The 28,000-nt window shown below is 47.0% G+C and overlaps 1 protein-coding gene across 1 annotated transcript in view; it reads left to right on the forward strand.

The window, feature by feature from the left end:
- Nucleotides 1–28,000, forward strand: part of ZFAT (zinc finger and AT-hook domain containing) — a 93,506-nt gene that overhangs the window by 30,739 nt on the left and 34,767 nt on the right. Inside the window, exons 7-9 of the mRNA XM_081012498.1 lie at nucleotides 4,126–4,358; nucleotides 24,019–24,106; nucleotides 25,810–25,959. Of these exons, the coding sequence (XP_080868624.1) occupies nucleotides 4,126–4,358; nucleotides 24,019–24,106; nucleotides 25,810–25,959 (471 nt within the window). The remainder of the gene's footprint in view (nucleotides 1–4,125; nucleotides 4,359–24,018; nucleotides 24,107–25,809; nucleotides 25,960–28,000) is intronic.

Here is a 28,000-nt window from a genome sequence, read left to right on the forward strand (position 1 = left end):
AATCATTTTACAGAAAGAGATATATGCAGTGGAATGGGCAAGAACCAGTCATGGTGGAAAGGGGCAGAGCAAGATTAAGAGCCAGTAAAACTATCTGAGTTTGGGGGGATTCACTGAGCACAACAGAGGAGCAGTGGATCTCAGGACCTCTCTCGTATTTATTTGCCCTATGCCAGTTTAGTGGCCTTTCCAACTTATGTCTTGACTACCAGTAACTTATCAGGCAAAGAACTTCCCTCGCCCTGATACCTGTGCATTTTGATTTGACACCTTGGGTGTCTTCTTGTGGCGAACAGTTTAGGAAGCTGCTTAGGAAGTTGAGCCCTCAGCGAGTCTTATTGTGTACAGTGGTACCTCAGGTTACAGACGCTTCAGGTTACAGGCGCTTCAGGTTACAGACTCTGCTAACCCAGAAATAGTACCTCGGGTTAAGAATCATAGAATCATAGAGCTGGAAGAGACCACAAGGGCCATTGAGTCCAACCCCCTGCCAAGCAGGAAACACCATCAAAGCACTCCTGACATAATGGTTGTCAAGCCTCTGCTTAAAGACCTCCAAAGAAGGAGACTCCACCACACTCCTTGGCAGCAAATTCCACTGTCGAACAGCTCTTACTGTCAGGAAGCACTTCCTAATGTTTAGGTGGAATCTTCTTTCTTGTAGTTTGGATCCATTGCTCCGTGTCCGCTTCTCTGGAGCAGCAGAAAGCAACCTTTCTCCCTCCTCTATGTGACATCCTTTTATATATTTGAACATGGCTATCATATCACCCCTTAACCTCCTCTTCTCCAGGCTAAACATGCCCAGCTCCCTTAGCCGTTCCTCATAAGGCATCGTTTCCAGGCCTTTGACCATTTTGGTTGCCCTCCTCTGGACACTCCTCGGGACACTCCTCTGAATTTTGCTTCAGGATGAAAACAGAAATCTTGTAGCGGTGGCGCGGTGGCAGCAGGAGGCCCCATTAGCTAAAGTGGTGCTTCAGGTTAAGAACAGTTTCAGGTTAAGAACGGACCTCCAGAACAAATTAAGTTCTTAACCCGAGGTACCACTGTATTAAATTTATATACAGCTCTTCATCTGAAGATCTCAGGACAGTCCACAGCAGGAAAACAACCAAATAGAACCACAAAGTACACAATGAAAATAAGAACATAAGCAAGGCAAGCCAAATAATCCCCTTCCCGCAATCTTGTGGGGTCAGGTTCACGTTCCTGGACCATAGTAAGCCTCAAGAGTGTGTTATGCTCAGATCCTCCGTGTAGGATTCCCATGGACATCTGGTAAGGTTCTGTGAGAACAAAGTGCTGGACTAGATGAGTTTTTGACCTGACCTTACTATGTTGAGACTTCACACATTCTCAGCACGTGTTCTTCCACTAACCTGGATCAGCTTTATTATCCCCCCCACCCTGTCCTTCTTGTCATTGTTTGCCTGTTCGTACATATCTACATAAAGGTAGATTAGGTCCAGTTGTGGCCGACTCTGGGGTTGCAGCGCTCATCTTGCTTTATTGGCCGAGGAAGCTGGTGTACAGCTTCCGGATCATGTGGCCAGCATGACTAAGCTGCTTCTGGCGAACCAGAGCAGTGCACGGAAACGCCGTTTACCTTCCCACCGGAGTGGTACTTATTGATCTACTTGCACTTTGACGTGCTTTCGAACTGCTAGCTTGGCAGGAGCAGGGACCGAGCAACGGGAGCTCACCCCATCGTGGGGATTCGAACCGCCGACCTTCTGATCAGGAAATCCTAGGCTCTGTGGTTTAACCCACAGCGCCACCCACGTCCCACATATCTACATACTCCATCTTATTTAGCAGAGGGCCTCTTCCACCCCCTTTCCCAATTCCTGCAGCTGCAGGCTGCAGTTTGCCCTCAACTCTAACACATCTTGTGACGAGCCCACTGTACAGCTTTTGCACACTCGCTCTTGCCTTCGTTCCTGAGGCAGCCAGACCCTGTTTCAACGTCCCCTCCCACAGCCACTGCAGCAAATTTCAGTCTCCTCTTGTGCGCTTCCCTAGGCAGTACTCTAGGGTCGCCAGTTCTGCTAATAAAGTCTCCTGATTCAAATGCTTTCTGAAAATTGCGTTTCATAGGGGCCGCATCCATTAAGAGCAATTCAATTAGTGAAATACCTTTCGGAAGGATTTTTCATCAGGGATGCAATTGGCAAAGGATTGCACGTTAACTGTGCCCCGTTGAGGTTGATCTCTTTTAGGAAATAACAATTAAATGTGTGTCACGGGCAGCGTTCTGCCTACATTAACTGGATCAAAGGGAATTTTAGCGTTTTTATTAAAAGGTGAAATCGTGGGCATGAAAGAGTATTGTTTACGCAGGTCCAATGCAGGAAGTCCAGCTGTATCAATCACTTTCCCCCCGCTTGTGTTAGATTCAGGCCCCTACCAAGTCAAGGAGATGGAGGCTAGATCCTGGAAGCAAGGGGAGGAAAGAGGGAATGCATTGAAAAAGCTTCCCTGCTCCTTTATTATCTTTATTATAGGATTCAGGTCTTATCACATGCCCTGCTTTGGCCTGTTGCTATTCAAATGACTTATTTGGTTGTATAAGACATGTGTCTGATGTTACCGGGTCTTTTATTTGGCTAGAGCAGGGGTCGGCAAGGTTTATCTTGCCTGTGCCGGATCGGTCTCACGGAGATCCCTCCGTGGGCTAGTTGGTGCATGCGCGTGAGCATGCGCGCCTGTAATTTTTGGCGTCTGCACGTGCGCAGGCGTGATTTCCAGTGCTGCGGAAGTGAGTCCCCGCGCTGCACCGGTTTAGAACAGCACACGAGTGGGCACCGCAGTTCGGCAGCGGCTTGTGGGCCAGTCAAACGACCTCTTCAGGCTGCTTCCAGCCCATGGACCTTAGGTTGCTGACCCCTGGGCTAGAGCTTGATGGCCATGCATAGGCTACATCCCAGCTTGATGTTTCACTCACAATCCCTGGACAAGTGACATTGGCAAGTAGGAATGGGCTATGCCAATATGTATGAAAAGAGAAATTCTCTACCTGTGGAGTAAACTATAAGAGACACAGCTTAACACAGTGTCTTTATGTAATTTAATACAGATTCTCAAACCTTTATTGGCACATGTACAAGATTCCAGTAGCGTTCAATACAAAAAACAACAACACTCATTAAAAAAAACACCAAGCCCTGCATCTAACACTTAATTTAGTGTTGTACAGCATTCACAAATTCTTATTACATGTTGCAAAAACCTGGCTACTATCTTTAGCCCATCCCCATCCTGGGTAAACATAAGGAAGCCTACCTTGTTTTCGTCTGAATTCCAGTCCCTACAAGCAACCAACTGATTAATAAACTTAGGTCGAATTGCCTAATACCAGGGGCAGTACAAAAGGACATGCCTGGCTGATAATCGAATACAGAGCCCTTCCGGATCAGGCCAAAGGCCCATCTGGTCCAGCATCCTGTTCTCACAGTGGCCAACGAGATGCCTCTGTAAATCCTTCAAACAGGACCTGAGCACAAGAACTTGCAGTTGCCAGCAGCTGGTACTCAGAAGCATATTGCCTCCAACAGTGGAGCTAGAACATAGCCATCTTGGCTAGCTGCCATCAAAAGACTTATCACCCATGAATTTTGTCCAATGCTCTTTTAAAGCCATCACAAGTTGACGGCCATCAACAGAAAGTTGCACTACGTCTGGGTTCTGGTTTCATCGTGGGTTCAAGTTCCTAACTAGCTTCTAAGTCGTTTATCATAAGCATAAACTACTATTTTACTTGATCCGAGCTAAGTAGAGGCAAAAATGATGGTGCATATTTTTTCCCGTGACATGGGCACACTTCTTCAGCCATTAGATTCACGAATTAACTTCATGGCACACCCTGTTTCAAAGCCTCAGGATTTTGCAGCCATTCGCATTTGAACCATCGGCCTCATCACAAAACACAGAAGCCTGTCCCAATTATGATTCCCGCCCCTCTCTGTTCTAAAAACCATCACTGCTACTCGAGATGGAGTCGGGATTTGAGCCACTGCTTCTCCTAACTTCATCTAGCGTTTTGTTCATTGCGCAAGGCTTGAATGGAACACTCTTGAATGCATCTAATTGACTCTCTTTCATGCTTTGAATTGTTCTTCCCAGGCAAGTTGTTTTGGTACCAGGTGCATTACGACATGCACGTCCGCACTCACACGCGAGAGCACCTCTACTACTGCTCTCAGTGCAGCTACTCATCCATCACCAAAAACTGCCTTAAACGACACGTCATCCAGAAGCACAGTAACATTTTGCTGAAATGTCCCACAGAAGACTGCGATTATTCCACCCCAGATAAATACAAACTCCAGGCCCATCTGAAAGTGCACACGGAGTTGGTAAGTCTGAATCCTGGGCAGTTTTTGTTTTCTTTTTTTAAAGGGAGAGAGTTTCTGTACAGGGAGAGAGTTTCAATCCATGAAAATGACCCCATTGTTTCCCACTGTACATTTTCCCTTTTTCCAGAACACAGGTACATTTCTGATGTTTCTCGGCTGCCTAGCTCTTTCCTGCTTATTACTGTACTGCCTTGTGTGTGAAACAAAACATGTGTTTCTCTGTGGTTTGCACTGTCCATGCAAAGCCCCATTTTAGGCACGAGAAAGTCTGAATTTTGACAGGGTTGTTGCATGCTAAAGAGGTAAAGAATGTCCTTAGAACGTGGCATTGTATGGGCAGTGTTATGCATGTGCAACCCTTACAACGCCAATTCCCCACCAAGGTATTTATGTACTCTGAGCAATTATGTAAGGGAAACATGTTTGCATTGGCTTGCTTTGCCAAGAAGTACAGTGGTACCTCAGGGACGCGGGTGGCGCTGTTGGTTAAACCACAGAGCCTAGGACTTGCCAATCAGAAGGTCGGCGGTTCGAATCCCCGCGACGGGGTGAGCTCCCGTTGCTCGGTCCCTGCTCCTGCCAACCTAGCAGTTTGAAAGCTCATCAAAGTGCAAGTAGATAAATAGGTACCACTCCAGCGGGAAGGTAAACAGCATTTCCGTGTGCTGCTCTGGTTCGCCAGAAGTGGCTTAGTCATGCTGGCCACATGACCCGGAAGCTGTACGCCGGCTCCCTCGGCCAATAAAGCGAGATGAGGGCTGCAACCCCAGATTTGTCTGCGACTGAATCTAATGGTCAGGGGTCCCTTTACCCTTTACCTTTATGCAGAGCCTTAGAGACCTTAATATCAGCTAGCACTGTCATGACTGTACGCCATGGCACACTGCCTTTAGGCTTTCAGATCCCTCCCTTTTGAGAGTCAAACTTATATTTTGGAGCTGGGGTGAACCCAGTTTGGGACTTTTTTATTCTGCTTTAACTGCAGGCTTTACGTTTTATGAGCTGAAACTCAAGGCCTTGGAATACAGGAGATTAGAAAGTCAACAGTTAAGCCTCATCAACTAGGGCCCTCATGATTCCACCTTCTGAGCAGCTTTGGGAATTACAATTTCAGAAGAGCAAGGGGAAATTTTCTCAGTATTCTTTTTTCTTTGCTTCCAGGCTGTGTTTGTGCATTTTTCTTAAAAGCACGAGTTAAACGTGATACACCTTATGTTTTCAGATCTCTTTTATGCTGACAGAAGGTGGGCTGTGGGCCAATATCTCCAACAGTTAGAATTTCTTATTAGGGGAAAAAATAGGTGAAGAACAGAATAGTTCACCTCCTACTCTGACTAACTGCTGTGGTTTCAGAAGCCGCAGGATGGGTTTTCAGAAGGCAGCGAGGGACTCAAAGCCAAAGGAAGGGATCCGTCTATAAATACACACCGTCTCATTAGTATCATTTCACTTGAGCAAGAGGAAAATTTTCCCTTTAAATTTGTTTTTCAGAGAAAACCTGTGGTTGTTTTTAAGGTCATTTTTCTTGACCTCTATTTGCAACATTTGATTTCGCACAAGGTGCTAGGCCCCCCATGAGTGTTCGTGTGCATCAGAAAGTTACCCACAGCTTGTACGCGATTTAATAATCTAGCACATTGACTGAAAATAGCAGGGAAGATTTCTGCAACTGCCCCGAGGGAGAGGAGGGAGAGAAGACAGCCGCCAAACATCTGTTACTAGGAATGATGGTTGCTGCCTTTTTCGCACCAGGTTTTCTCTTCTGCCTACCCTTAGGCCCTGCTGAAAAAGCAACAGTTGTGTTTATGGCAGGGTCCGTCACACATCATTTTGGCCCTGCCAAATCTAGTATCTCGTGACAGCAAGGAGATATGGTAACAGGCTTTGTCTTCAAGGCCACAGGTTCCCCCACCCTTGTCTTAAATGAGGACACATTTTTATGGTGTGAGTTTTTTTGTGACAAGTGCATTAGATGTAGCTGTTAAAGTAGTAGACCCTTGACTACAAATGCTTATGCTTCCATCAGATTGTTAAAGGACTCCTTTGTCATTGTCACCACATTAGGCTAAGCACAGCTACTCTTCTAGGCAAGTTGTTCCTAGCCATTGTGTCAGCGGGTGCCCACCCCCCCCACCCCGTAAGGAGGAAGGAAGCATTGCATGTCTCCCTCTCCTCCTCCTCCTCCTCCTCCTCCTCCTCCTCCTCCTCTTCCTCCTCTTCCTCTTCCTCTTCTTCAATCACTCGTAGCCTAGTAAGATTGTCTTCCATAAACACGGCTTTAACAATGAGTCTGTAAGTGACCGTGGAGGCCAATTCTGGATCCACACGTCCTTCCACAGTGGGGACATTGGTTTCCAGGTGGGAGTTGATCATGGTGTGGATTTGCCAAGCGTGCCTTCCTCTTAGCACGTTTCTCCCTTTCGTCCTGAGTTCGAGCGTCTTCAAAGCCCATGACACCTTTGATAAAGGCTGTGGTGAGAGCCAGTGTGGTGTAGTGGTTAAGAGCGGTAGTCTCGTAATCTGGTGAACCGGGTTCGCTTCCCCACTCCTCCACATGCAGCTGCTGGGTGACCTTGGACCAGTCACACTTCTTTGAAGTCTCTCAGCCCCACTCACCTCACAGAGTGTTTGTTGTGGGGGAGGAAGGGAAAGGAGAATGTTAGCCGCTTTGAGGCTCCTGAAGGGGAGTGAAAGGCGGGATATCAAATCCGAACTCCTCTTCTTCTTCTTCTGTTCTCCAAGTGGATCACTCGCAGGCCAGTGTTTTCCCAGTTGTTGGTGTTTATACTACATTTTTTAAAGATTTGCCTTGAGAGAGTCTTTAAACCTCTTTTGTTGACCACCAGATTATGCTTTCCATTTTTAAGTTGGAATAGAGTAGTTGCTTTGGAAGACAATAACCAGGCATCCACACAACAAGACCAGTCCAATGAAGTTGATAAGGAGGAAGGAAGCATTGCATGTGATTTCCTGCCAACCCACCTGCTTTTGGCTGGCATGAACCATCAAGCTGTGCATCCACTTTCATAAGAAGAGTGTTGCTTTCCCTTGAAACGTATATATTTATAGGCCCTGGTCCAGAGATGCTTTTTAAAGGCACCCTAGGGTTTTTTCCCTTTTGAAGGCAAATCGTTTGTACTCTATCTCTCTGGGTGGGAAATCATAGTCCAGCTGCACACCAAGACCCCAGGCGTCAGGTAACAGAAATTCTCCATGGGGTCACTATCTAATACAGTATAAGTCTCAGAATTGGAATGGGGGAAATGATACAAGCTTTGATGGACTTGCATATTGTGCCGGGGTTACATTCCAGGGATGGCGAGTGTATGCAAAAATGCGTATAGTCAATCTATCCCCTTGAAACCGCCCCCACTTGAACGATCTTACCTTTCGGAGCCAATGTACTGAACAAGTCTTAACTCCACCCGCCTTACGGGGCTCTGGGAGGCTCTCACAAGATTTTGAAGGACTGCCTAAGTTCCTGCAAGATCTTGCCAGAGCCTGGTAAGCAAGGCAGAGAGATTTCTCAAACTTGGGCCCCCAGCTCTTGTTGGACTACAACTCCCATCATCCCTGACCACTGGTTCTGCTAGCTAGGGATGATGAGAGCTTGATTCCAGTTTGAGAAACAATGCCTTAAAAACTCTTTCCGCTTCAGGGAAAACCTGGTGCCAAAAGAGCTTTCAAGCTCTCCACCTTCTGCATGTTTAATATCAACCGCCTGAAGCTGAAATAGCAAGTTGGACAGGTGTGAATTGCAAGTCCACAGTAATGCGTTTTTTTGATTGACAGAGGGATGAAAAAGACAGCCAAGAGAATCATGTCACAGTGATTCTTGGAGTGTACCATTCAGTCTGCAGGTCGAGGCAAGGAATTAGTGTTTGGCTTATCCACCCTACTGAAAAGCTCTGTGCCCAAAGATGACTGGCATGCCAGGGAAAATGTTCTCCCTGACATGCCAGCTTGGTGGTGGCTTTGTTTGTTTTAAATGTGAAAGGGCGTTCAAGCATGATGTTACTCTGCTTGCGGTCTGGAGTAGTACAGCTCAGCAATACATGCTCTCTGCCATTCTCCTGCTAGCGTGTGTTTAGCTCCAAAGTCAGCTTCTGATGGTCCATTCCTTTGCTTTGAAATTGCAATGGGGGGAGGAATGTAGAAAACAGGTGCTTGTGTGGGAAGAGGACCTGAAAGCACTTTTCAGCCCGAAGCTTAAGTGGGCTATGTTTTAAAATCGGTTCTTAATGCGAATGCAAGACCTGCTACAACTGCAGGGCAGATGCGGTTTGTCTTCCAATCCTTTCGTGCATTAACAGAATCTGTGACACACAGAGAAGTTCAAGTGTGCTTGTTTCACAGGGCAGGTGCAAGAGGTTGCACTGTTTGAGTCACTGCCACTCCCGTTCATCATTGTCCTCTTCCCGTTCACCCACCTAACTGCTGCCTCTGTTTGCCTTCCACATCCTCCTTGGCTCACCCTAGGAAAGGACAAGGGGGTCTTTCTTCAGAGTGAGGCATTCTGGCCGAGGTGCCTGAGACTGCAAGAATAGATAGCGGCTAACAGATTGAGGTTGAATCCTGACAAGACAAGTTTTGGGGGGACAGGAGGTGGACAGGTGTGGAGGACTCCCTGGTTCTGAATGGGGTAACTGTGCCCCTGAAGAACCAGGTGCGCAGCCTGAGAGTCATTTTGGACTCGCAGCTGTCCATGGAGGTGCTGGTCAATTCTGTGTCCAGGGCAGCTGTCTACCAGCTCCATCTGGTACGCAGGCTGAGACCCTACCTGCCCACGGACTGTCTCGCCAGAGTGGTGCATGCTCTAGTTATCGCCTGCTTCGACTACTGCAATGCGCTTTATGAGGGGCTATCTTTGAAGGTGACCCAGAAACTACAATTAATCCAGAATGCGGCAGCTAGATTGGTGAGTGGGAGCGGCCACCGAGACCACATAACATCGGTCTTGAAAGACCTGCACTGGCTCCCAGTTCGTTTCCGAGCACAATTCAAAGTGTTGGTGCTGACCTTTAAAGCCCTAAACGGCCTTGGTCCTGAATACCTGAAGGAGTGTCTCCACTCCCATCATTCTGCCTAGACACTGAGGTCCAGCGCTGAGGGCCTTCTGGCGGTTCCCTCACTGCGAGAAGCCAAGTTACAGGGAACCAGGCAGAGGGCCTTCTTGGTAGTGGCGCCTGCCCTGTGGAACGCCCTCCCACCAGATGTCAAAGGAAAAAGCAACTACCAGACTTTTAGGAGACATCTGAAGGCAGCCCTGTTTAGGGAAGCTTTTAATAACTGAAGGACTATTGTATTTTAATATTTTGTTGGAAGCTGCCCAGAGTGGCTGGGGAAACCCAGCCAGATGGGTGAGGTATAAATAATAAATTATGATGATTATTATGATGCTGATGATGAGAGAGGACCTCTGTTACCACTATGGCTTTGCTGCAACACCTAAAGAGGCTCTATAAACTTAAAAAAAGTTCTAAGTTGAAAGAGCATTTCCAGAAGGTGTGATGCAAATGTTCTCTAAGCCACCTTGCCCAGAATGCCTCCCTCTGAGGAAGGACTTCTTGGCCCTTTCCTAGAGCAAGGCAGGAGAAGGCAGAAATCCTTACGAAGTAGGGTGAGCAGCTGGGGACAATAAGAGGGGGCTGGGAGGAGGTGGGGGGGTGTTGCCTGACAGTTCACTGTCCCCCAAACCTGCTGCCTGACACAATTGTCTCTGCTTGGCTCATGAAAGGGCCCATCTTGTAATGTTGCACATGGAAGTGTTTTGAGAAGCAGAAAAAGCACAAAAGGCCGTAAGACTATTATTAAAATTTGTCTGCCACCCTATACCCATAGATCTCAGGGAGGTTCACAACATAAAATTACTGTGTGTGTGTGTTTGTGTGTGTGTGTGTGTGTGTGTGTGTGTGTGTATATATATATATATATATATATATATATATATATATCACATAATAAAACTCTTGTTTGCTTCCACATTACAAGAGCTCTTATTGACTTTCTGTCCCTTTCATCGTGCAAGGAGGGAAATGCAGTCAAAAGTGGGCCTAATTAATTGCCACTTTGCGACACATCCCAAGGGTGAGGTAACACATTGTGTGCAGCGCAAGGTGAAATGTGTTGGCAGAAATGTATAGAAAGCCTTGAACAAACATTTCCAGCACTCAGATTAGTTTCCAGCAGCTTGACATTACCAGGCTTCTCCGTTTCACACTTGTAAGTAACAAAGGGGACAATATTGCGAGCCAGTAGGGAAATAATTGTGGCAATGAGCGGGGAGATGGGACTGGGAGTGCAAGAGAAGAAAACGGAGTTTTAATGGAATGTTTGACACCTCTGGGGGCTTCAATAGCAGCTTGGATCCCTGCCAAAGTGAATAAATAGCTCTCACTGTTGTTCGTGCCTGGCCATTGTGCTCTGACACTAAACAGAGGTGTATTTTTGTGTGTTCAAAGGTTTCATCTCCCATTCTAAGTAGACAAGTACGTTCTCAAATGTACTAATAAGTGGTACATTTGGGACACCAAAGTCGGGGTCAGTGCAAGGCAGGGAACCACCCGAGGCAGGAGGTTCTGCATACGCACCCTCCCCACACTTGCTTTTGCGCTAGCAATCTTTCCTCATCCACCTATGTCGTTTTGAAGAATGGGATCCTTCCTCAGAACAAGGTATTCCAGGAAAGGTGGTTCAATGTCATGGCCCTGTCAGGCAAGGAATCCCCAGAGTGAGGAATTAACTATTGTCAAAAGCACGCTTGCAAGTTATGGAAAGGCAGTTCCATCAGTCCTACGTCTCCCAGCTACTCCTAGGTGTGCACCTGATGAGGCAGTTGGCGCAGTAGGGAGGTCCCGCTATGGACCTCGACTTGTGTATCTCCCTTAACCGAGCTGCACACAAGCAAGCGAGGACTGTGCCTGTGTTTCACCTTCTGCTCCTCCCACTTCACCCCTCTTCTGGTCCTGGGAGACAATGGAGCAGAAGAGGTGGAGGCAGGAGGAGGAGGAGGTGTGGAAGCCCTTGATGCTACACTAGCCAGTCTCTGACATCCAGGGGAGTGCATGCACCACCACATCATTCTTTTTGAGTTTAGTTGAAACTTTAAACTTTTAATGAACTGCTTTTAAAAGGAAGTTCTTGCCAGAAAGGCCAGAAAGCAGGAGGTTCAAGTTTCTTCCACCACCTGAGTTTGCCTAATGGAAGTGCCTGCCCTGACTGAGGCGATCAACCAACTGTTTCAGTTCTGTAAAGCAAGCAGAGGCTCATATTATGGGGTGTTCCTTTCTAGAGAAGAGAACACATTTCCCGCAAATAGAAAACTCACGTGTCAAAGAACTAGCCTTTCAAAAAATGTAGGTTCCTGCTTTGTGAACCTGACATCTAACATTCCCTGCAAATAAAAAAATTCCTTCCTGTAGCACCTTAAAGACCAACTAAGTTAGTTCTTGGTATAAGCTTTCGTGTGCATGCACACTTCTTCAGATACACTGAAACAGAAGTTACCAGATCCTTCTATATATTGAGAAGGTGGGGAGGGGTATTACTTAGAAGGGTGGTGGGAATCGGAGATTGGCAGATAGCTGAGATGAGCCTGTTGACGACTCTTAACGACTGTAATAGGTCTTACAGGAAAAGGCAAGGGGTGAGAAGGTGAGAAATGGCTTAGTCATGTATAATGAGATAAGAATCTGATGTCTCTGTTCAGACCAGGTTTCTCCATTGTTTTAAGTTTGGTAATGAGTTGTAATTCAGCAGCTTCTCTTTCCAGTCTATTTCTGAAATTCCTTTGTAGTAAAACAGCTACTTTGAGATCTTGTATAGAATGTCCTGGGAGATTGAAGTGTTCTCCTACTGGTTTCTCTGTTTTGTGATTCTTGATGTCAGATTTTTGTCCGTTTATTCTTTGGCGTAAGGTTTGGCCTGTTTGTCCAATATAGAGAGCTGAAGGACACTGTTGGCATTTGATGGCATACACAATGTTAGACGATGAGCAATTAAATAGTCCCGAGATGGTATGTGTGATGTTGTTGGGGCCAGTAATGGTGTTGTCCGGGTGTATGTGGCAGCAAAGTTGGCATCTGGGTTTATTGCAGGCTCTGGTGCCAGTGTCCGTGTTAAGTCTGGTTGTAGTATTATTGTGGGTTAGGAGTTGTTTAAGATTGGGTGGCTGTCTTGTTGGGTTTGGAACTTAACAGGTTAAGAAGTTCCCATGATGCCTCAGCATTCTGACGTCAGCTTTAGAAGCTGGGAGGAGTCTGGGAGGAGTTACGTTCTGTTCCCCTCTGTTCTCTGAGGGAAGAGGTGGCAGTTTGTCATGGCTGCGGTGAGCCCGGGAGATTCCTGGGGAAAGTCGGAATAAAGGACTGATATTAGACAAACCTGGTCTCTGTGTGTTTGTCGGAAGCTAAGTGAAGCCACGTGACAGTTTTCACCGCTGTGTTCAACTCTGCTGAGGCGTGACTGGAGAGCTACTGGAGACGGAGCTGAGTGGCGCAGCTAGGAGGAAGCGCGCCGGGCATAAAGAGCTAATTGTGGATCGTAAATCAATTAGCGGGGGTCACGCCAAACCAATAAATCAATTCAACAGGTTATGGGTGCTTAATCGCCGATCGTAAAAACTGTCACAGGAACGCTTTGAAGTGCCGGAATGCGTTTGAAGTCTGCGGTCTAAGGCAGAGAAAGCCGGCAGGACGCAGCGGAGATTTTTGCCTGGTGTTAAGAGGCAAAGGAGAGCTGCGGAGCTCAGAGCAGCTGGCTGAAAGACACAGAGGTTTGCCTGTGCTGAGAGCTGAGTGCTGGGAGCTGAAGAGCAGCTGGAAAATCGTTTCTCCACGGATGGGTGCCGGAGGAGCTTGTGATCTGTGAGTACAGCTTGGGGCCCCTTGGGAGAACGGAAGACTATGGCAGGCGGCCAGGTCTTGGAGGACATTCCGATTGAACAGCTCACTCTAAGAAGTTGGGCAAGGGCGTAAGGTCAGCAAGGGCTGCCTGGGATGTGCTGTGAAGCTTCAGCAGGAGGCCAGAGCCCTGGAGAAAGTATTGAGAAAAGCCTGGAGATGGCTGGTGCCCCTGTTCCTGATGCTTTAGCCTCAAGGAGTGCTGGTGAGCAGATCGGGGGGGCGAAGGTTCCAAAGGCCACTTCAAAAAGTTGTCCACTGTGCGTGCTGGAGTGGAATGTCAACAAAGCAGGTTCCCAGAAAGCCGCAGTGGGAGCCAGGCCAGAGGGGGCGGAGCTGGCAAGGAGTGTTTTTCCGGAAGGAGGAGAAGGAGGCCAGCTGGGAGGAGCCCCGGGCAGTGTTTTTCCACTGGAGTTCGTCGTTGCTGCCCATGGAGAGTGGAGACAGCTGGGCAGGAAGGTCCCAAGGTCAACCAGCTGAGTTCTCATGGGAATCAGTCTCGGAGAGGAGGCCAGCGTGGGAACGCAAGGGAAAGACGTGGTTCAGACGCTGGGGAGGGTTGTTTTCTTATCACTGCTTCTATGGCAACTGTGAAGAACAACTCCAGCCAGGACACGGTGACACGCTGAGTTTTGAATACTGCTGTTGGTCAGCACCTGCTAAGCGAGCCTGCTGGCGAAATGCGGAACTGCAGGGCTGATTCAACAGGACACAACTGTGATGTTAGCAGACGGAATGAGAAAATCTGTTTCTGGTGTGGCTAACATGTTTTTTCTCCTTTACAGGAGGAGCTAGAGGTCTACGTTGTGCCGGGTCTGAATTGTTGTTTGTTATCCATTTTCAGAGGGGGGAAACAAGTGGCCAACGTGAAAAGGGGGCAGAACAATCTCTTTGTTCTGGAGTCACCTCTGGAGGGTGGTGGGAATGCTGGAAAAGCACAGGCGCAGTGTGCTAAGGTTCCCAGTCATGTGCAAAAGCTGCACAGGTGCACAAAAGGGTACAAACTCCGGAAATGTGGGAGGTCCCTAGGGTGCAGGGCATGCAAGGGTGCACAGGTACATGGTTTTCCCGGGTTTGGGAGGGTAGCCAAAGAGCCCTTTGAGCTCTTTGAGGCAGGTGGTCCAAAGGTTCAGGAAATGATCTTCTGTGGATATGATCCTGCAACCAATGGGTGGAAGTTTGCATACCCAGAGGGTGATCAAACCAAGCTGCTGGTCAGTAAGCAGGCTGAGTTCTGTGAACAGGATGAGTGTTCAAGACTCAGGGTTAGTCCTGTTTTTCTCTCAGAATGTCTGTCTGATTCTGAGGAGGAAAGGGAGCCAGAGGCTGATCCCGGTGATGGGGACCAGGTCCAGGATCAGGGTTCAGAACCCGGTGATGGGGACCAGGTCCAAGATCAGGGTTCAGGGCAGGTCTGGGCATCTCCAAAGGTTGTGAAAGGAGTGTCCAGGTGTGAGGCTTCATCTCCGGTTAGCGTAATGGAGAAAGCTCACAAACAGGGTGTCAAGTCAGAGGGGGAAGAATCTGACGGAGAAGACACAACTGCTGGCCCAAATGGGTCAGTAGGGTATCAGGTCACAAGTGCGTGGAAAAGTGTCGCACAGTGTGATTCTGGGAGTGTTGAAGGGGTTCAACAGGTGCCTGGGAAAGATGCCGGGAAGTGGCATAAGGCAAAGGGAAAGGTGTTGAACTCAAAAAGGTCTTGTCAGAATGGTTCGGCAAGAGGGGGTGTTGGGTTTGGAACTTAACAGGTTAAGAAGTTCCCATGATGCCTCAGCATTCTGACGTCAGCTTTAGAAGCTGGGAGGAGTCTGGGAGGAGTTACGTTCTGTTCCCCTCTGTTCTCTGAGGGAAGAGGTGGCAGTTTGTCATGGCTGCGGTGAGCCCGGGAGATTCCTGGGGAAAGTCGGAATAAAGGACTGATATTAGACAAACCTGGTCTCTGTGTGTTTGTCGGAAGCTAAGTGAAGCCACGTGACAGTTTTCACCGCTGTGTTCAACTCTGCTGAGGCGTGACTGGAGAGCTACTGGAGACGGAGCTGAGTGGCGCAGCTAGGAGGAAGCGCGCCGGGCATAAAGAGCTAATTGTGGATCGTAAATCAATTAGCGGGGGTCACGCCAAACCAATAAATCAATTCAACATGTCTGTAGGCAATGAAAGGTCTTCCTCCCAGAGCTTGAGAAAGAGAACTGTCATTGTCCAGGAGAGGTTGTAGATCTCTGATGATGCGTTGAACTGTTTTAACTTGGGAGCTGTATGTGATGACTAGTGGTGTTCTGTTATTTTCTTTTTTGGGTCTGTCTTGCAGCAAGTTCTCTCTGGGTATCAGTCTGGCTCTGTTGATCTGTTGTCTAACTTCATCTGCTGGGTATTTTAGTTCTGAGAAGGTTTGCTGTAGATCTCTTAGGTGAGAGTCTCTGTCTGTAGAATTGGAACAGATGCGGCTGTAACGTAGTGCCTGGCTATATACAATGGACTGTTTGGTATGTTTGGGATGGTAGCTAGAGGCATGTAGATATGTTTGTCGGTCAGTTGGTTTACGGTATAAGGTGGTGTCTATGCGTCCATCCTGTATTTTTATAGTAGTGTCCAAAAAATGTATTTCTTGCATAGATTGATTCATTGTAAGGTTGATTGTGGGGTGAAAATCATTGAATTTCTGGTGAAAGGTGTCCAGGGTCTGTTGACCATGTGTCCAGATGATAAAAATATCGTCAATGTATCGTAGGTACAAGAGAGGTTTGAGTGGGTAGGAGTTTAGGAAACGTTGTTCTAAATCTGCCATGAAGATGTTGGCATACTGTGGGGCCATGCGGGTGCCCATTGCTGTGCCGCTGATCTGAAGGAACAGGTCATCACCGGATTTGAAGTTGTTGTGGGTAAGGACAAATTGGCAGGGTTTGGTGGCAAGGTCCGCTGTGGTTTTATCTGAAATGGTGTTCTTTATAGCTTGTAAACCATCGTTGTGTGGGATGTTGGTATACAGAGATTCCACGTCCATAGTAGCTAGTATAGTATTGTTGGGAAGATTATTTAAAGATTGTATTTTCCTCAGAAAATCTGTGGTGTCACGTACATAGCTGGGAGCACTGATGGCATATGGTTTCAGAACAGAGTCCATATAACCGGAGACACCCACTGTAATAGTGCCAATACCTGAAATGATGGGGCGTCCTGGATTTCCTGGTTTGTGTATTTTAGGTAGAAGATAGAAAGTTCCTGGTCGAGGTTCTGTTGGTGTGTTGGTGAGGATCTGTTCTTGGATGTGTGGGGGTAGCTCCTTAACAATCTTGTTCAGTTCTTTCTTGTATTCTTGTGTGGGGTCTGAGTCCAATTTTGTGTAAAAGGCGGTATTGGAAAGTTGTTTGTGAGCCTCCTGAATGTAGTCAGTTTTGTTCATGATGACGACAGCTCCCCCTTTTCCCTGCAAAGTTGCGATTTTCTGTGCAGGGATAGATCCTGTGTTATACCCCCACCCCACCAAAAAACCAAAATGTGTTGGACAACAATGAAGAGTTTACTTTTTAAATCTGGTTCCGAATTAATTCAAATTCACCAGGTGAGCATATTTGCTGATGCACAATTGCGGCTGATGGCGACTCTGCCACTGGAGTACTATAGGGCTGTAAAAGGTAAAGGGACCCCTGACCATTAGGTCCAGTCGTGACCGACTCTGGGGTTGCGGCGCTCATCTTGCTTTTGGCCAAGGGAGCCAGCGTACAGCTTCCGGGTCATGTGGCCAGCATGACTAAGCCGCTTCTGGTGAACCAGAGCAGCGCACGGAAACGCCGTTTACCTTCACGCCAGAGTGGTACCTATTTATCTACTTGCACTTTGACATGCTTTCGAACTGCTAGGTTGGCAGGAGCTGGGACTGAGCAACGGGAGCTCACTCCGTCGCAGGGATTCGAACCGCCAACCTTCTGATCGGCAAGTCCTAGGCTCTGTGTTTTAACCCACAGCGCCATTCGCATCCCTACTATAGGGGTGTATCTCTGTGTAAAGTTGTATAATGCATTGTACCATGACAGACAACTATTAGAAGCCACCTTTCGTGTGATTTGGGCTTGTCGTTGTTTCTCAGTCCCTCTGCCACCTGTGCCCTAAAGGAAGTAATAAAGTTTGCCAAGTTATTTTCGTTGGCAACACTCTGCTATCAATTGTCAGCAGCTGTGGCAGTCTAAAAGTATGTTGCTTTTGTTCATGCCCTTCAGAAAGTCTTGAAAGACATTTCCGAAAGGCGAAATTCTGTAAAGCAGGCCATATACTGCTCTCTTCCTTGCCGAGGGAAAAGGCAAGTGCCAAGAATGTGACAGGGAGTTATTGGAAAGGGACCCCACCTGAGTCCTCGAGAAGCGGCTCTGTCACCACGTATGACAAGGTCACTCTGAGAAGCCCCTGTTCTGCTTTGCAGGCTTTCTTTGGGATTCCCTGCTTATGACCTGGGCGGGCTCAGGGAGGCAGAATCTCAGACCAAGAAATTCATAAGGTCCGGCTGGAAGAGTGACAGGGTTAACTCTGAAGGATTAGCGTAGCAACATGTTCTCTAGGCAGCAGTGGGAATATTCTGCAAAAAAACACCAAATGACTGATACTGCTGCTGCTAAGTTTTGGCTGGGAATTCCCTGTGTGAGGTTGAGACAGGTATAGTCTAAGGATGCTGCCGTTGAGAAAAACAGCACAGGGGCACATCTAAGGAAAATAGTCATTTTGGGGGGGGGGGGAGAGATTGAACTGTGAAAATGGTAGCATTTAAACTATTCTTTCTTTTTTTAAAAAAAACTGGATGCCTTTTGGTTGAGCATGCAGCCACAGAGGCAAGGAGATGCCCTCCAGTGCAGGAAACAGTCCTGCAGATAGGAAGGAAATTACCATAAAATCATGCACCCGACTCTCAAACCAGAGAGCTGCTCCAGAAGGACACCATGTTTGTTTGAACAGCTAAAAAATAAATCAAGGCCCGTTCTCGTGTTGCCACCCTCCAGATCTCTTGAGGAGGCCCACGAAGAAGGGCATCAGATGACGACATAGCATTTGAAATATTTTAACATAGAATTATAACCACCACCCATGTGGAGCTGTGCCACAAGCAGCCATTCAAACAGATGTGTGAATTGAGCTTTTGTTTCGCCTTAACCGCTAGAACGCTGCGCTAGATGCAACAGCACAGATCACAGCTTATAGAATTCCTGTAGCTCAACAGGACAAGGCTGCCTGGTGTATTGTTCTTGTTTTCCATCTTGCTTTGGGGAAGCTATTCTTCTGATGGAAGGATGGAACGCCTTGGTTTAGAAGCAAATGAGGGATGAACTATCCCTGTCAATCCGAACCTCACTAGGGACTTATTCCATGATGGGGTGATCTTAACACCGCCTACACCGAACCATTCCCAATCCTCGCTGCTGCAAAAACCCAATAGGGGGCATTACTTGCTGTGTGTGTAATCCTGCTTTACACAGACGAGGGTTTGTGTGCAAAACACCAGCTGTGCGTTGTGGAAAGAACTACAAATACAGAGACACTTTGACAATGATTGGCAGCCAGTCCAGATTCTTTTTCGCTCGCCCATGATAAAGCTCAGCAACGACAGGCAATGCAGTTTAAATGATGGTAGCATCAACTCTTAAGATTCCACCTAATTGGAAACAGAGCATAGTCATCCCAATACATAAAAAGGGGGACCCACAAGATCCGCGTAACTATCGACCTATCAGCCTGCTGGACATATCATACAAGGTCTACTCTAGATTCTTGCTAGAGAAATTAATCGAGTGGGCAGAAGAAACAAAGCTATTCCACCCGGAACAGGCTGGCTTCCGTAAAGGTCACAGCACATCTGGCCAATGTCTTGTTCTATTTACCCTGATTGATAAATACCTAAACAGGTTCAACTGCAAACTACACGCGGCTTTTGTGGACCTGACCTCCGCCTTTGACTCCATCCCCAGAGATAGGCTATGGCAGAAGCTTAGTTACACTAACATAGATAAGAGACTCCTCCACCTTCTTATGGAAATTCATAATGACATATCGGCCAGAGTAAAATTCGGCCCTCTGGGAGCTCTATCTGATCCTTTCCCTCTGAATAAAGGGGTCAAACAGGGCTGCCTCTTGGCCCCTTTTCTATTCAATTTCTACATCAATGACATCGTTACAACCATGAAGGCCCTAAATCAATCTGCCCCCTCTTTACAACAGCTCAAGATCCCCATATTACTCTATGCGGACGACATGGTGATACTGTCTTTAACCAAGCAGGGCTTAAACAACATGCTCAGAGGGCTCATGACATATTGTGACACCAACTCCCTCAAAATCAATTTCGCCAAAACCAAAATTCTTACTTTTGGCATGAAAACTCGGAAGCCTTTCTGGAATTTTGAGGGCCACTCTATTGAATATTGTTCAGCATTCAAGTATTTGGGTATCACTTTTCAGCATGGGCTTAGCTGGTCAGCTCACCTAAATATGACCATCCTGGCTGCCCGTAGAACCATCAAAGCTTTGGAGAAATTATTCTATGCAAAAGGCGGCCAGTTGGTTCCACCAATCAGAAAAGCATTTATCAGCAAAGTCCTCCCGATGTTACTGTATGGGGTTGAAATCTGGGGGTGGAATTTAAAAACACTACAACGGCTGGAGATTCTGCAAAACTCTTTTGCACGAAAGGTACTGGGCCTCCCCAAGGGCTCAGTTGCTGCACAGTTAAGAACAGAACTGGGCCTCCCCTCCATTGTTGCGAGAGCCCACATTAGAATCATTAGTTTTTATTGTAAATTAATCAATGCCCCAGGTTCCCTACTAGCTAGGCAAGCCTTTTTAACTTGTTCTCATACCAACAAATGGTCCAAGGCCATGGAGACTATTACTGCACGCTACTCCCTCCCAGATCTCGACACGCTGTCATCTTGGGACCAACATAAAATCCGGGCCTGGATTCTTACAAGAGACGAGGCCATGGACCGGGCACAGTCCACTACAGCTCGCCTCTCCATGTGGCTCCCTAAAGTGAAAGTGGTAAGATCACTTGCCAACTACTTGATAGACCTGACGGAGCCCAATTTGAGAAGAGCGTTTACTATGGCCCGTTTCCATTCTATACCCACGGCCTTCCTGCAGGGGATTTACTCTAAGACCCCTATTACTCAGCGTTTATGTCCATGCACAATGAATGAAGTAGAGGACTTCATACATTTCTTTTTCTACTGCCCTATTTATGAGCCAATAAGACCTAAGCTCCTCCTCTTGATCCCGTCCACCATTACATCTAAGGAAGACTGTTTGAAATCGCTTCTTGTGGACGCAAATCCCCAAATTTCACGTGGGGTGGCAATCTTTATAGTGCAGGCTCTGAAACTCAGGGCTACTCTGACTGGGTAGTGAGTCCTAGACCTGGACCTGTTTTAATTCTTTTTATTACTTTTTCAACCCAATGTGCCGAGCCTATTTTGGGGCCATTTTATGTTTTATATACATCCGCACTTTAGATTCTTGGCGCTGGCAACTAAATCTTTACATTATTGTCTTAGGGTAATTTAAATGTCATTACGCCAGTAATATTGCTTTGAATTTTGTTTGGTTGCTTGTCTCTAGTATTTTTGTCTTATTTTGCTATGGCTGTATGCTAATGCAATAAAGGTTTTATTATTATTATGATGGTAGCATCTTCTGCGTTCCCTTTGTGGACACAACTTGCATCCTGTCACCTCTCTGCGAGGCCCGCACATTTTTGTCTCTGTGCCTCGCTTGGCATTTTGCTTTTCCAGGAAGCAGATTTTGGCATTTGCAGAAGTGCAGCAGCACGAATCTTCCAGCCTGTTAGGGTTCCCAAGGGCAATCGCTGAGCTAACTCCATATGCTCAGAATTGAGTTAGAGTCTCAAGCTCATCAGCTTGGCTTCGGAATTATTAGCTCTGGAATTATAATATACTTCAGCTTCTGTGTATTTTATTTTCCGGTTCCTGAACCATCCGGGCCCTGTTGTGCATATATGGTGTCTCTCTCTCTCTCACACACAAACACACAAATAGAAAGAATAGTCTTGGGACTTGGAAGCCATTGCCATTAGCTTCCTTTTGCTCTCTCAAATGTCATTGGAATGAAATGGCCCAGAACTCAATTCCTTAGTAAAAATTTCCTGAAAAAAGCCATTTCAGTGTAATAGGCCCGTTGTGAGGGAGCTGTCAGCCCTCTGTGACTTATCCACTTCCGAGAGACTCACAACATCAGTGCCTTAGACAAGGCAAGAATCCAAGGGTCTGCTAGATTAAGTGGTGTCAACAGCAGCACTGTTGCGCTGAGGAATGCCCAGCACGCAGGCTGAAGGTGGCATGCAATCCATCTTTAAGGACTGTCACCAGATCTTCTCTGTTCACACCTGTACATCAGGGGCACAAAAACCTCAGGCCTGGGACAAAAGGTGACCCTCAAGCCCCCATCATAAAGCAATGGCACTTTCCCCAAAAAGGCAAATTAAGACTTTTATCTAATTACCAGTGGGAAATGCTTGCCGTCAAAATAAGGCTAGGCACTTCCTTTAGAAACGGCAAAGGTTCCTGGAGCTGATTCAACTGTTCTTGCCGCCATTCAGTCCCGTGCATGGCTACAGCTATGCAAGAACATCCTGCTTAAACCAAGGCTGCTTTCTCTTTTGCTTCGCAAAGGCACCGTGTTAACTGCTCAGAGCAGTGCCAGGACAGACACATAGTCCCAGGGCGCATGCAAAGTTCCAGCTGAAGTTTGAGCTTCTAAGTAACAGCAGACAAAGCCAGAGTAAATAGGGCTATTATTATTTTTTACCTGCCTGTTAAAAGCTTCCAAGGACAGGCTTGGGAAGAAAAGCCGTTATCGGGGCCACCGAGCTCCATGCAATCGTAGACGGAGCTTAGGAGCCAGACGGTCAATAGTCCTGGTTAACTCTGCATTACAGCAGGCCACCGGGGAATCGGCTGAGAGGCCATCAACATGGGCTAATGCATCCCCTACCACTCTCTCGAAGCCATTTGCCTCCATTAAGTGGCAGGGGTGGACCACTCGAATCGGTCCTACCTCCCTGCGGAGGGGAAGGATTGCAGAGAAGTGTAGTTGTACCAGGAAGTGATCTGACTGGCACTTCTTTTGTTCCACTCAAACTTAGTGTCAGATCACTAAGGTAAACCCCAGATCTAAGGCATGTCCGTGGCTGTGTGTAGGGCCAGATTTATTCAGGGACAGCCCCATGGGGGGCATGCTTTCAAGGAGCCCTGAGCAGCCCCTCATAACGTTGTGTTGGCATGGATGTTAAAATCACCCAGGACCACCAAACTAGGTGTCTCCAGGAGAACCTCTGGCATGGCCTGAAGCAGCTCAGGCAGGGAATGCTTGGTGCGGCTGGTACACCGAAAGGAATCTTGTACTGCCCCTATTGCCCACCTTCCAGAACACGCACTCCAAGAACTTTTTATGAATCACTGCACCCACACAACCTACGTCGCTGATGGACAAGCAGCAGCAAGAACAAGCCCAGCTTCCAGGTCAATTCCTCCACCTACAGTCAAGTCATGGCAGTGGTCTTATGAATCATTGGCCTGCCATTGCATTGCTCTAGTAGTGCACCTGGAAGAAATGTTTTAGCCCTGTCCTCACCCTGTTTCTACAACCTTGTGCAAATTAATTGAAACAAACAATGTAGTTTATTGTACAAAACTCACATATACATGTACAAAACCCACATATACATGTACAAAACTCACATATATGTACATTAGTAATTGATATGACCTCTGCAGTTGTCAAGCAGCATTTGAACACTGTTTGGCATGGAGTCTACTAGTTTCGAACAGTGACTGTTGATTTTTGGATCCCTGTACCACATTTGAATCAGCACCTGAATGAGCTTCTCCATAGTCGTACAGTCTACAGCAGGGAGGCGACTTTTGCATATAGCCAACAAATTCCCAATGGGATTTACGTCCGGGGAATTCCCTGGCCAATCAAGTACCTGCATTTGCTGCTCTGTCATGAATTTCTTCACCACTTTTGATGTGTGACAGGGAGCTAGGTCCTTCACAATATCCCAGTACTGTCAGGATATCTCTTTTCCAGCTCTGGAATAACTCTCTTTTGTAGAACCTCAGTATATTGTGGCGAGCGCATCATTCCTTCTATTGGCTGCAGGCTTCCAACACCATAATGATCAACTGACTTTTCGTGTTCGTTTTGAGTACAGGATTACGAGTAAGATACAAAACATGCTTTGTTTCAATTAATTTGCACAAGGGTGTATGTGCAGAGAATGGTTTTTACTTTTAAGTAGAGAAGCAATCAAAACCACAGAAAGTCAGCTCAGAAACCTGTGCATGGGCAGGTTATAAACCGAATAAGCAAAATGGGTCCACTCTACCATGCTGACCCCACCTCATTTTTTCTGCCTATGTAGATTGAATCACATATGCAGCTTGTACGTGAGCTGGAGAGGTAGATCATGTTTACAGAGACATACAGGCATGCACGCTTCAAGTCAAAAGCTGTAAATCATTCTGAGATAAACTATTTTGTAACGAAGCCTAATTTTCTGTATTTCCTTTGGTGTACCTTATCATGATAACTGCTCTTGCTCTTCATAACGCCAGCTGAAATTGGCATCCGAGGATTCCAGTTATCACCTTGTTGGGAGCCATATATTACTCAGCGAGTAATGAGTTTAGCAATCAGCTCAGCGAACTGATAACAGACACTTTCCTCTTTCTTTCTCTCTCTCTCCCTTTTTCCCCCTTCAAAGGACAAAAAGAGTTATTCCTGCCCTGTGTGCGAGAAATCTTTTACCGAAGACCGACTTATAAAATCGCACATAAAGACAAACCACCCAGGTAAGACGAGCCACATTAATGGTCTTAAATGTAGCGTAATAGTGGAGCCGTGCTCCAGACTAAGCAATAGGTTTTAGCTGTGTTGTGCATTCTGGTTATCGTATGTGGAAAACAGCGGTCCAGCCCTATAGAGTCCTGATACTACAGGTGGTCCCTTAGTCGGAGCAGCTCATGGCTATTAGTGCCTCGCCTCACCTTGCTTGCCTTATTTTGAACTCTGCTTGGCTCTGGCTCTACACCCAATCTGCATGCTTTTGCCTTGCCTGCCTGGACCATTCCCTTTGCTTCAGCAGCCGAAAACCAAAAGCAGAGCCCTGCTGAGGCCCAACGCTTGGCCAATCCAGAGGTGATATTACCAACTCCTGTTCTCCTTTTAATTCTGAAGAGAGTCCTGACCACACAATTCGGATTTGGCCCATAAGGTTCTCAGCTCAGGCCCCAAGATCCCTGGCAATGACCCTGCAGGGTCATCTCCATTTGAGGTTTTTAATAATAATAATAATAATTATTTATACCCCACTCTCCCCAGCTGAGACCGGGCTCAGGGCGGCTAACACCAAGTATAAAACAATTGATTAAAATACAACTTAAAAACAAGATTGAAATACAACATTAAAATGCAGCCTCATTTCAGTAGAAACTCAAATCAAAAAACTTTTAGGGGATGAAAACGTCAAATCTTCACCAAGGCCAGCTATCCAGACTGGTCCTACGTGGGCCAGAAAAAAGCCAGGGAAGTCCCCAAATAGGAGTTCCATCACATCAGATCCTGCAGGGTCCTGGTCTCATGAGACAGAGCGTTCCACCAGGCCAGAGCCAGTGTTGAAAAGGCCCTGGCTCTGGTTGAGTCTCATCTAACTTCCTTAGGGCTCGGGACCTCTAGGGTGTTGCTATTTATGGACATTAAGGTCCTCCGCGGGGCATACTGGGAGAGGTGGTCCCGTAGGTTAAGCAGAGGTTGGATGGCCACCTGTCATGGATGCTTTAGTTGAGATTCCTACATTGCACAGGGTTGGAGTAGATGACCCTCGGGATCCCTTCTAACTCTGCAATATACACTCAGCATATGCATCTTTTTAAAAGGCATGCAATTAGCTTGACTATTACACACTCTTGGGACTCAGCAACGTGGTCCCATCACTTCATTATTTCTAGTTGATTATAGCCTCACATCTGTATTCTCAGGCCTTTTGGTGTTGTTAACGACCTGCCTGCTTGGGTATTTTGGGCTCCTCCGGAAATCCCAGGTGAAACCTTAAGCAAATGTTATGCGCCTCTCAGAGAGCATCGAAGCTAATAAATGTTTGGTTAGCGAAGCTGCCCGGTTCGGGATTGGCCACCTGAGAGTGTTCCCTGCCAGAAAGGAGGAAAAAAACCACCCATTTCTGCAGCAATGGTACAACCAGCCTCTTAATTTGTCACAAAAATAGCAAGTCACCATGGAGGCAACTCAGCACACAAAAGCAATGGCCAGTCCTTGAAAAAGCTGTAAAATAATGAAGCAGTTTCCTTAAGACTGCACAACCCCACTGGAAGGCTGGTGCGGAGAGAGGTAGGAAGAGAAGAGAAAACAAGGAAAAGGAAGCCTATTGAAAGGATGTGGCAAGGAGCAATCTAAATATTATGTTTTCTCATTATTGTCATGAGTTTCCCGAAGGCTAAAGCTCCTTCCCCCATGTGATTTTTTTCTCCCCCTTCTCCAGAGGTTTCCATGAATACCATCTCCGAGATTGTTGGCAGGAGAGTTCAACTAAAAGGGCTGATAGGAAAGCGAGCCGTGAAATGCCCCTACTGCAATTTTTACTTCATGAAGAATGGATCAGACCTTCAGCGTCACATCTGGGCCCATCAAGGTAACTGCAACGTAGCTGGCACTTAATCTGTTTAAAAATTGTGATCACTTCCTGACACGCCGGTGCTCCAGTTATGGCCCAGCTAGACGCATGGAATGCCATCACACAATTTACTAGCAGCTGTTTCAGGTGAGGGGTCTTTGAGGTTAGGGACCATGTCATGCAGCTGGTGTTTTCCCCAGAAGGGAATGCGGTAGCTGGGGGGAACGGTGTTAATTCACAGCTGCTGTTCATCATGTTGCCATTGTTGGCATCCGTCTGTCTTGAGAGACAATGGCGTGCTCCTCCGGAGATGAAGTCAAACGGCTGTGTAAGCAGCACCAAAGCGACCTCCACATGACATAAGCCTGGGCAGCATGTACAGAGTTCCTGGGCTGCCCAGAAGACGACACACACACACACACACACACACACACACACCCTTCAGCCTCGCTGATGTGGTCCAAAGGTAAGCAAAGCAATATGTTTGGCACAAGCTGGCTGATTGCAGAGATACATAATTTTGGCGCTTGTTACCAAGCTGATACATACGAGAATTTTCTAGGAAACTCAGGCCCTTCCAGACCTTCCAGTTCATAGAGCATCCATCCCGATTTGCTTGCAGACAGATTACCGTACTTTCCCCTGAATAAGATGATATTTCTTCCTTAGAAATTATAGGCAAAATTTGCGGGTAGTCTTATACACGGCAAGCGGGGGGGGGGGGATGGGCAATTGGTGGCAGCAGCCAGCAGGAGATTGGCAGTGGCGATTGGGCGTGTGATTGGTTGCTGTGGCAAGGCCTGCTGGCAATTGGGCGGTCAATTTACATCAGCGGCGAGGTGTGTGTGCAGTTGGCTGTGGTTGAATCGAGTGGGCAGGTGGGCTTGTGGCTGCGAGTGTGCAGGCGATTGGTGGCCGTGGCGATGCGTGCAGTTTGCAGTTGTGGGCAGGTGTTGAAACCCACCCACCCCCCAAAAAAGCTGAACAACTCTGGGCAATCCCCTCCCCCAAATTGTTTGTTACGGTCCCCAAAAATAGGGGTCATCTTACACGTGAGGGAGTGTTATACACGGAAAAATACGGTATGTTGGTTATTTAACAAGCATTCATTCCGATTTGCAGGGCATGTTAGGGAGGTTAGATGATGATGCATCAAAGCAAGTGTCACTCCACGCTTCTCAGTGCATTTTCTCCATCACTTTGCTTATCACAAAAAGTCCAGTCTTTGCTGGTTTGTTGCACATGACTGCCTGAATTTGCTGGTGCTTTTGAATTGTACCTGAAAATGCAATGGTCTGGAAGTTCCCTGTGAGGCTCACAGTCCTGGTTCTTCACCCTGGAAGCCCAGTTCTGTGGGCATTTGCGAAGAATTGCTGCTTTCCCAGTACTTTCGTCAACATCAGCTCGTTAAGCCTTCCACCTTTCGAACTGGTTCACACTTTGGGTTGCAGCCAGTGCTATTCATACTCAGAGAAGATCCATTGAAATTGACGGACATAACTTAGGGCCATTAACTTCATTAGGTATATTCTGAGTAGAATGCAACCCAGAATTTCTTAATGCAAGGAACGGCAGCTGAAAATGTGAACCGACTCTATTTAAAAGTATTGCACTTTGAGGAGGCAGCAGGTGGTTGCCAATTAACCCGAGATCTGTGATGATTCAGGCATGCAAGTCGTCACTTGATGTTGCAGTCATCAGGTGATGAACTTGCATGCATGATCTGCCCCTCAGTCACCATCCAGGGAAAAGTGCTTACTGTAGGTCAGTGTTTCCCAGACTTGGGACTCCAGTTGTTTTTGGACTACAGTCCCCATCATCCCTGACCACTGCTCCTGCTAGCTAGGGATGATGGGGGTTGTGTTAGTATTTTCATTCTCCATTGCTGGATCATATGCTCCTATGTTTACTTTTCTGTACTGTTGCATATGGGAACAGAAGTCAGTCTGAGATACTTCCGCTCTTTGTTCTCTGTCTCTCTTCTGAGGGAACTGTCTGTGTGAGAAGACGCAGCTCACCGCTCGTCATGATGCTTTTGTTTTCTTTGCTGTAAATAAAG

This window comes from Podarcis pityusensis (assembly GCF_964106645.2).
Source record: "Podarcis pityusensis genome assembly, chromosome: 7".
In the NCBI taxonomy this organism is placed as follows: domain Eukaryota; kingdom Metazoa; phylum Chordata; class Lepidosauria; order Squamata; family Lacertidae; genus Podarcis; species Podarcis pityusensis.